We start from the raw sequence: 10,310 nt of genomic DNA, 5'->3' as shown, positions 1-10,310 counted from the left end.
ATATGTGTGTTATATGTGGGTACAACCTGTGGTGGGCCCTCCCCCCCCAAGTTTTTGGATGCATGGCTAAACTAAGGTTGGATCCCAGGTACAGCGGAGCTGCTGTTCCATCCTTTACCTCAGGCCACATTTCAAGGCCGTCAGCAGGACTTAATCTGTACCCGCCACACTGCTGTAGCAGCCAGCTGATTAAATACATCACTTTACTGACTGGAGATTATATTACAGCTGGATACATAATAGAGATTTTCTCCTTCTCTAATACAGATATATCCAGGCATAGCAAGAATGGGGGAAATGGCCAGCATGGGACATTATCAGAGATGGTTTCACATGTGAATAAGTGAAAGGCTGTATTTTTACTGGTTCTTACCTGAATACTAGCATAGGTTTGTGGCAGATGACACTTGCTGTTCTAATCCTCTCAGGTTTTGCCATGATTTTTTTCCATTTTTCCAGATACCAGGACATCACCCATTCTATCCATCTGGCCCGGAAACAGAACCTTGGCTTGAAATCCTGTGATGGCAATCAGGAGCTCCTCAACTTCCTACGTAGTGACCTCATCGAGGTGGCGACTCGATTGCAAAAGGGGGGCCTCGGTTATGTCGAGGAGACGTCAGAGTTTGAAGCCAGGGTGAGAGCATGCAGGACATTCTTTTTTCTGGGAGGCAGCCGCTGCTTTGAAGAATTTGGCTTGGAATTTCCTTTTTCTTTTTTTTCTCACCTTTTTCAAAGGTGACAGTGAGAGTCCTTATGATCCATGTGTGTAGATGTGCAAGAAAAGACCATGTGGGACCAGCCTTTTGTTACGAATGTCCCTGAGTGTGTTCATGGATCCCCCTCTCCTGGCTAGTGTCTGCTCATTGAGCTTCCTTTCTCAGCAGTTTCTATGTGGCTTCAAGTTTTCTGTTCAGACAGCCTCTCTGCCTGCCATCACCTCACTTTTAACTTCCCCTTTAATAGTTGGTTGCATCGGGGTGTTCTGCCTTTGTCTGATCTCCTTTAGCCAGCCATTGGGGAAGTCATGTTAGAATGAGCATTATTTTCATACTTAAACTGTTGGTGACCTGTTATTACTTTGATTGGATTCTGAGGTGTAACTGAAGTAACTGCCCTAGAGGCCAGAAGTGACAGGTGCGGATGGTCTGGGGTTCAAAGCTCAGTGGAATCCTAGAGACTCATTACTGGTAAACTTGGGTTTGTGACTATTGGCTTTGTATTCCAAACTTGCCAAGATATAGCTTCACTGAGCTGTTCTCAGAGAGGACTCCTTGGGAACTGCCAAATGGAGATCGAAGAAATGGGGTCTGCTACGTGAATCTGTAGCTGGCTGTACCAGCCTGGACCCGGTCTGCATGAGGGTTAAACCCTGGGTCGTTTGTCCATGTACAAGTAAGATGTCAGCAGGTGGACCAGAATAGACCAGTTAATGTTTGGGGCGCTTACAGCCTTTCCCTTCCGTCAGAAACTAGGTTGTCCATTCCTCTTGGGGCGCTGCCAAGTAGTTTTACTGAGATTCCTGTTTGTAGAAATTCCAGTGTTAGAAGAAGTGTCACACCATTAGCAAGACATGCTTAAGAATTTGCTTTGTCTAAATCCCTCTGGGTTTTATCTGAGTTGGGGAATTTCTATTTTGTGAATAAATTGTGGGTCAATGGAACATGACATCAGGAATAGATTGCTCTTGGGTTGTAGGAGGCACAGCTTTCCTGGGAAACTGACCTTCCGTGAGAGTGTGTGAAACATTTATGTTTGGCTTAAGCTGAACTTGCCTTAGTTGAGAATAGTGTGCCTTCTTTCTCTCATTTATCTTGGCTTTTTGTGGTTCTCTATAGGTTTTCTCCCTGGAGAGTCTAAAGGATTTTGGGGAGTGTGTGATTTCACTTCAGGCCAGCGTCATCAAGAAGTTTCTTCAAGGTTTCATGGCTCCAAAACAAAAGAGAAGGAAACACCAAGAAGATTCAATAGCAAAGACTGAAGAAGTTGACGAAGAGAAGAAAATGGCAGAAGAAGCGAAGGTATCAGCCCTTGGGGAGCTATTGTCTTGCCTCTGGCCAGGAGAGGTTCGGTTCTTGATTTTTCCAGTTGAGGTTTTAAGTTCTTGTGCTCTGGTCGAGGGCTGTCTCCTGAAATCCCTTGTAGTCTTCCCTCATCTCATTCCTTCCTGTCCTTTGCATTCACTTGGTGGCCCCGCCATTGTTCCCTCTCAGTGTTCGCCCCTCCTGCCTCTTACCCTTCTAGTGTCTGGGGTGGGTGTGGGGGGCGGGGCATGAAAGATGTCTAGGTGAGACCAAGCACTACCTTTACACAGTGTGAAAACTTCATTGCTGTATTTTGCTATCAAGTTTATTTAAAATGCCATTTATGTCAAAGGAGGCAGAGTGAATGCCATGTCAGATGGAATGTAGATGCAAACTGTCCCCTCCCTCCATCTCAGAGTATTTCCATTTCCCACTCTCTGTCACTAGGAGGCACAGGAGGGCTGCAGAGGTGGCTCGATGGGCCCGAATCTTGATTATTCAGAGGCAGAGCCCATCAGTGTGTGTCCCCCCCCCCCCCCCCCCCTGGCCTTTTCAGAGCCTCCTTCATGAGGGTTGCCAGGGCACCTGTGCTTGCAGTGCAGAAGACCTGGATCTGAGACTTTTTTTTTCCAGCCAAAGGCAAGGTTTATTATTAGAGCATCCATCATACTGGGCAGACTCTTAAGGAGTCTGAATGTTAGTGAGCTATTGGCTAGATTGTAAGAATCTGAGCAGTGACTGGATTATAAGAATCTAAGCATCTTAATGGAGACAAGATGGACCTTATACACAGAAAGACTATGGGAGGGATCGAGGAGTGGCCAAGTAGTCTATGATGTAATAGAACTCCAGGGACCTGGACCCGCCCGTGGCCAAGGGAGCCTAGATAGGATTAAGGGTGGGAAGTGGCTGGGGACTATAGGGAGGTGAGACAGTGGAGGGCCAGGCTAGGTTAAGGTTAAGAGATTGGGAGTAGCCACAATGAAAGGCCAGTTGATGGGATTATAGCCTCAGGCCAACTCCAGAGATTTGGCCGTGTGGGAAGGTTCAGGTTTTTTCCTTTCTGGGGTCTAGATCCTATCCTCATCATTCCCTCCTCAAACAAATGGGACCCAAATTCTTTTGGGGTAAGGGGAGAAGGTCTCAGCTTCTGAAACTGCTTCCTGCTGGCAAGGGGCATAGAGCCATCCCTGCCTCGAGGGGATCCCAAAGAGGAGGTTGACTGGAACCAAGCACAGGCTGCATCCAGGAGACAATGGGGGGGACATTGGCAGGTACCCACTGTTTGCTACCAACTGTAGGTGAACGGCCTGTCGTCTGGAAGACAAAAATCTGACAGATAAGATTGCAGGGCCAGATATAAAGCAGGAACATGACAGTTTAGGAAAAACTTTTCCAGGATTTACATCTCAAATTTAAATGTCCTGGTGTAAAAAGCCAATCATTAGAGATTATTCCTATATAATTGCAAATTCTTAGCAAGATAAAATCCAAACAAGCTTTTTGTCAAGTTTACACATTAAAACAATAACCAACAGTAGCCAGATTATTTTAGTGGTAACCAAATTATGAAAAGTTGCTTGACATAACTGATACAAAAAGTTCACCAATTTGAAACATGAAACAAACTCAGTACCATTCAGGTGACTTCAGTTTTGTTAAATGTATTTCCAAATTACTTTACACAGAGAACATCTCATCATGAGTAGTTAAAACTACAACTTTAAAAGAGTGTGCTTACCCAGGTTTGGAGGTTAGCATCATTACCTTGAGCAGGATATGCTGAACCTGGGTGATGCTTCCAGGCAAAGGTTGCTCCAGGACCCAAGGCCATTGCCAGGGGAGCCCACGCTGTAGCTGCTGCCCCTCCCCCCTCTTTCTTTTCCTCAGGTTGGGGAGGGCGAAATCAAAGGTGAGGGATAAAGGGTGAAACTCTCTTCTCTTATAGAGATACCCTCTTGACTCAAAGGAAGGGCGTGGGAGAAAGGAGTGACCAGGGTTGTGAGGAGGAGTTTCAAAACTCCTTAATGATCAATCACAAAACCTCCAGAATCTGCCAAGATATTTTTAGCTGTTAGAAATTTTCCCTGTAACCTCCATGAAGGAGGATTCAGGAGTGTAGAGGGTAGGGAGTAAATAAGCCTCAGGGAACCAAAAAGCAACTGCAGTTTTCTCCAATTCCCTAGCGCCAAGAGAATTGACAGAAGTGGGCATACATTTCCAGATAGGGCATCCATCCTTGTCCTGTATGCTGCAGAAGGTGTGCCCAGGTCCATGACCTCGAACCAACCCAGTGGACCGAGAGCCTGAGAGCGTCAGACCGAGTGCTAGACAGCCTTCTAACTGAATGCCCAAAAAGCACCTCTAAGCCTTGGTGCTTGGAGAGCGACCCCAACTGCAGAGGAAGAAGGGGACAGGGAGGCTTACATACCTTCCAGTCTTGGCTGGCGAAGAACTTGGGGTTAGGTAGTTCCCCATATGGGTCACCAAAATGTTGAGGTTCAGGGGTGCTGGGACCCCAAAATCATAACCCGTGGGTCCTGCCCGAAAGAATTCAACCCAAGCCTTCTTTCAGCCAAAGACAAGGTTTGCTAGAACATCCATCATATTGGGCAGACTCTTAAGGAGTCTGAATGTTAGTGATCTATTGGCTAGATTATAAGAATCTAAGCCAGACCTGAGACATTTTCAAGATGGAAGCAGCAGGACATGTCAACTCAGTGATAGCGAGGAAGTGGGGTGGAGAAGGTCCTGTTAGCTGAGATGGGGCAAGCTGCTCGGTGTGAGGAGGAAGGATCAAGTTTTAGAGAACGGTGGGAAATCCAAGTAAGAGCTGTCCAGCAGGCAGGTTGAGATTTGGGCTGGGCATGTAGATGTGCAAGCTAGATGTGTGCAGGAGGTGACTGATTCCATGGGAGTAGGTGAGGTTTTGCAAAGTACTAATAATTCACAAAGTTGTCTCTAGCCGGTATCTCTGACAGAAATGCACAAGGGCTATTGAAAAAGGCAGACAGAAGAAAGAGTGGGCAGAACCAAGTCGATGATTTCATAGCTTAATAATTTATTAACAGCCGTTATGCCGGGCACCATCTAGGACAGAGAAAAGTCTGGGGACGGGGTGTGTGTAAGGCTGGACTGCCGGCCCCTTCTCTTCACAGATGGGGCCAGGCTACATAGCGGACTTTGGCCTCCTTTGCATTCTTCATAATTGGCTTCTTTTAAATACCCAGCCACTACCCCCTTCTGCTTTTGAATAGCAGCAAAGTATCCTGGAAAGGACTGGCCTTTAAAGACTAGGATTTTTATCTCCATTGAATTGCTTGGGTCTCAGTTTTCTGGGCTGTATGATGGAAATCGTCATTCTACCACCCACGTCAGTTGTGAGGGCTGTTTCTAAATGTGATGGTGTCAGTAACAGGCTCCACTTCTGGTGATTTTACCCCCATCGAGTGAGAGCTTTTCCCCCCCTATCCCTGTGCAGGTCAGGTGTGTTGGATCCTGTTTTAGGAGAACCTCAGAAGCGGTCATGTCTTTCAGAGGGGGCTCCTGCCAATGCTGAGTTCCCAGAATTGAGAGTTTTCTCAATTCAGTTGCATACAGAAGAGACTCAGCCCACCTTCTGCCTGGCCAGTGTGAAAGCCCTGAGTCCTTGCTCTTCTCTTCCTCCCTGAGCACTCTCCTGGAGCAGGTGTCTTTCCTTTATGTGATGGCAGAGCCATCACTGGAGAATTCTCTGTCTTTTAAGACTTGGTGCCTGCATTTGGCCATAGGGGAAGATGAGGGGGGTTTTCTTCCCAGGCTTACCCATCAGGGCCAAGATGCATAGTGTATTAATGAGACTAGTGGGACAATTTCCTTGGAAAACTAGAAGCATTGTCACCAAGTGCCTCCAGTGGTGCTCTGCATTGAAATCCTTGCTCTTCCCTACACCTCCCCACCAAAAATAACTTGCACACCTCTTTTTTTCCTCCCTGTTGGCTCCTGCTTGGTAGCAGATGGCCATTTGCAAAAGCCATGCTTTCTAAACCCTGGAGTGTGTCTCCTGGGCAGCAGCCAGGGCCTGAGGCTCCTCCTGGGGCGCAGGGGGACTCACTGGGGCAGTGCAGCCCAATCTGGTGTGTGACTTCCTCCCTCTCTGCTCCTGGGGCTGACAACTTAACTCTTCCCATTCTCCGCATTCTCTTGGGGGAATAACACGACATTAACTTGTACTTCACTGTGGACTTGCCAGAGCGCTGGCAAGTTGTCAAGAAAGGGCCTGAACTGCAAGTGTGATTCTCTGGGCTGTCTTTCTATACTTTCTCTGTATCTCTTGTTTCATCTGTTTTTGAAAGAGACTCATTTGGTTCTAAACCTGGAATAACTTGAACTGTACATGAATTTCTTGTGTTTGTATTTGAGATTTCTAGTAATGGCAGGCCAGATTCACAGACCCAGCCAATGTCAGATGCCAAAGTCTTCCTTTTATACATGTTGACACGAGTCTGTTGTCAGTGAGAATTCTCTTCCTGTTGAAAGGTGGGAAGAGTTGGTACATTGTATTTCAAGAAGGGAGGGATGCCAAGAATTTTGATTTAAAGTGTTGCTTTATTTCCCTTGCTGATTATAGATAGAAGAGCAGGCCCGTAGATTTGTATCATTGACTGGTTCACTCAGACAGTTTAGGACAGTGCTGTCAAACACTGCGTAGTGACTCAGAAAACTCACACTGATATAATCTATGTTGCATATTTATTGTGTTAAACACTTCCCAATTACATTGTAATCTGATTTGGGCCAACATGCAGGTTGGCCAGAACCTCTGGATTTAGGACAGTGAGGACTGGGGGAAGAGTCCAGACCTTGCTGAATTCCAGCACTGACTCCCTCACTGGGTATGATCTTGAGCACATGATTCATCTGCCCCCAGGTGCCCCCTAAAGAAAAAGAAAGGGGCCTCCCCATCTTCCCACCCAGCTGGAGCATTCCGCAGATGGTGAGGCCGAGGTCCTGGCCTCATCCCCGCAGCATCACAGGTCAGAGTCGCCTCTTTGCCTCAGCTCACATAGAATTGTCACCGGGTTCTTCCCGATTGAGGTCCAGGCCCTCTCTGTCATACTGCACTGCCTCTCCTTTTCCCAGTGAGACATGCCACAGTGGCTGAGTCTAAGCATAAATGTGTGGAGAAAACTCAAAGCTGCCCATGATGACAGATGAATAGAAGAAAGTGTATGCAGTACCTGCCTGTCTCCGCTGGAGGGCACTGCTGGCCATCTGTGGTCACCCTCTGTCCTGAGTCTCAGGGACATAGGCTCACATTTTTCGTGAGGCGACTTTGGGTTTGTCCTCCAGGTAGAAGGCCTGACGAAGCAGCACTCTGTCCCCTCTTCTGGAGTCCTGTGGGGTGGGAACACAGACCTTGTCACAGAGTGTCACACGTGTGTGATGTTATCCTGAACTTCGGGGGGGCTCCTGGCTGTTGATCATGTGTCTGTAACACAGGTGTAGTGGCTGTTTCAGAGCCAGCCCTACAGAAGGGGTGGGGTTGTAGCATGGCCCTGTTTGTATTGGCTTTTTTTGTAGGCACAGCGTGGTCTCTCCTTCACTGGGTGTATATGTGTGGACACCCATGTGTGCGCACAAGTATATGCCCCCACATATATACGCACATGTGCACACAGGCACATGCATGCACACACGCGCGTGCGCAAGCACACACCCACACCGCCCTTGGCACCTGGGCTTAGAGCTTGCTGGACCCACCCCAGCCACTGACAGCTCTATTTTAAGGTCTGTAACCCAGCAGGATAATTGACTTCTAGTGTGTCCTCCGTGAGGGTGAGGGCAGGACCCCTTAAAATAGACCAGTCTTTGCCCAGCGTTGGTCAGTGACGTCCAGTTTCGGTGCCGGGGATCTGTCTTCTGCTTTTCCATGTTCTGCTTGCTTTGCTCTGATTTAGTTGGTGCAGATTTTCCCTCACTGTTCTGAGGACCTCGACTCACTCACCCCTTCCTCCCATTACAGTTACAGTTTGTGAATAGGCATCTACTTTTTTTTCTGCTGCAAAGAGTTCTGCCTGTATTTTGGCATCTAAGGAACCCTTTCCCTTTTCCGAGAAGCATATATATGTGCTTATTAAAAGTGTCTACAATGTGCCAGATATTGTGCTCAGTTAATTCTGGGGGTGCAGAAGCAAAAGTGAAGCAGTCCCTGCCCACAAGGAGCTCGCCCTTTGTTGGGGCAGATGTGTACAAAGTCTGCACATGGTAATTAAGGCAGTGTGGTATGGGCTGGACCATGGAGAGCTAGCAGAAGTTATTGGTCTCTTCTTTATAGTGGGAGAGGGGGAAGTGAAGGGGCAGAAGCTTGTAAGTCTACAAGAATAATCCTTGAAATTTTGAAGAGGAAAGTACTGATGCTGGCAGTGGGAGCAGCAAGGTAGGAAGACGAGGAAGCCTGTTCCTGCCCTCCTCACTGTTGTAGTGGACATGTCCTGTAGATACTTAGAAGAGGGACAGGACATACTCCTTCCCATGGAAGAGGTTGTCCATTCCAACCATCATTTGCGGAGGTTCAGAGATGGGAGATGGACCTCAGGGCTGAGGAGGCTCAGTCTTAAATCAGTGCAGATAAAAATATCAAGGCAAAAATTTTAATGGCTCTTTAGATAGGACTGAGGTAGTGGGAAAAATGAAAGTGGGTGAAAGTGGATGCTCTCTGTGTGGAATAGCCCTGGGCTCCTCGCGCTCCCCACTGCACAAATGGAGGCAGCCACGAAGTGCTGGTAGGAGGCCGATGTGGCCACTTTAGATGGCAGCCCCTGGTGCTTTGCTAAAGTTGTTGCCTTTCTTCTGTGCCTGGGGGTTTTGTTGTTTGTTTATTTGTTTGTTTAAAGCATACTAGGAAAGGTGAATGGCTTTCATAATTTCCTTGTTTCCCCTCTTGCTTTTCTGCTTCATCTCTGCACAGAGATTTGTCACTAATTACATCATGCCAAGATTTCCAAGTAAGGCTCCCGTCTTCTCGTCCTCAGGCTACTTTGTTTTCTCTGTAGGTTGCTTCAGCCTTGGAAAAATGGAAGATAGCAATCCGAGAGGCCCAGACCTTCTCTCGAATGCACGTGCTTCTTGGGATGCTTGACGCCTGCATCAAATGGGACATGTCTGCAGAGAATGCCAGGTGCAAAGTGTGTCGAAAGAAAGGTATGATAGCATGCTACATTGAGGCTGGCAGTGCCATGCACAGAGAGTGTAGGGATCAGGCATTTTTTCATTACTAAGCCTTTCTGTGTCATCCCAGGATTTCTGTACTCACAGCAACCATCTCTGCCAAATTTCAGGACTAGTGGTAGTCAAATGCTTTTCTTGAGATAGACACACACATTACAGATGGGGCTTTGAGGCCCATTACTTGCCTAAGTACATACAAAGTACCGCATAGGCAGTACATTCAGACTGCTAGAGGTTGAAACCCTGTGTCCTGTGGGTTGAAATCCAGAACTTTTTCCACTTACAACGACAGGACTATATGAGGTGTTTCTGTGGTTTAATACTAGCATTATTTCACCTAGTTGAGAACCTGTTTGTGTTTGGAAGACTGTTTAGTCAGATGAATTACTAAATCTCCAGCATGTGCACAGAAAGCGCATTCCTGCAGAGGAGTCTTTGTGGTCCTTTGGCTGATGATGTAGCCATTCCTGGCAGAGCCCATCTTGTCCAAATCAGGTCTGATTCCAGGAGACCGCTTGGAAAGTGTTTAAAAAGACACTTTGGGAGATGTTCCCCTAGAGGTATGGGGTCAGTGATGCTGGGAACTTCATAGTACTTGAGGTTCATGCAGACAGGCAGGCAGGCACCAGCATCTAGTAGAGGGATGGAGCTACAGGATTTGGGGAGAAAAGTCCAGGGGCAAAGCTCAGTTGTTTGGGCAACCCTTTTCGAAGTTGCTGATCGTCCCTGATCGACTGGATCCAGTGCAGCCTTTCTGAGGCTGGGTTAAGGTGTGGCCACCTGTCTGTCATCCCGTCTCTGAGTGGCTTTTTTTTTTTTTTTTTTTAAAGGCAGTTGGGGTTAAGTGACTTGCCCAGAGTCACACAGCTAGTACGTGTCAAGTGTTTGGTCTAAGGCCGGATTTGAACTCAGGTCCTCCTAACTTCAGGTCCTGCGCTCTATCCACTGCGCCACCTGGCTGCCCCTCTGAGTGGCTTCTGAAGTTAGTTCAGGGCCTCTTCTGGTCAGTTCATTGTCTCTGTTTGGGCCCATCTCCTTTCATCGCCCCATTTCCAAAATGGGAAGATTAGTACCTGG

General features: G+C 47.5%; 1 protein-coding gene across 1 annotated transcript; it reads left to right on the top strand.

Moving 5' to 3' along the window:
* Positions 1-62: 62 nt before the first annotated feature.
* Positions 63-9,254, top strand: LOC114036884 (tyrosine-protein kinase BAZ1B-like; the record flags this gene model as incomplete). The annotated part of the gene is made up of 4 exons (XM_027853601.1): positions 63-157; positions 460-637; positions 1,839-2,021; positions 9,059-9,254. Coding segments are annotated over exons 1-4 (652 nt in total), but the record flags the coding sequence as incomplete, so codon positions are not given.
* Between the last annotated feature and the right edge of the window lie 1,056 nt (positions 9,255-10,310).

This window comes from Vombatus ursinus, unplaced genomic scaffold (assembly GCF_900497805.2).
Source record: "Vombatus ursinus unplaced genomic scaffold, bare-nosed wombat genome assembly UNPS02010186.1, whole genome shotgun sequence".
NCBI lineage: Eukaryota > Metazoa > Chordata > Mammalia > Diprotodontia > Vombatidae > Vombatus > Vombatus ursinus.
Note: the sequence above shows the minus strand (reverse complement) of the source record. Positions and strands in the feature narration are given on the sequence as shown.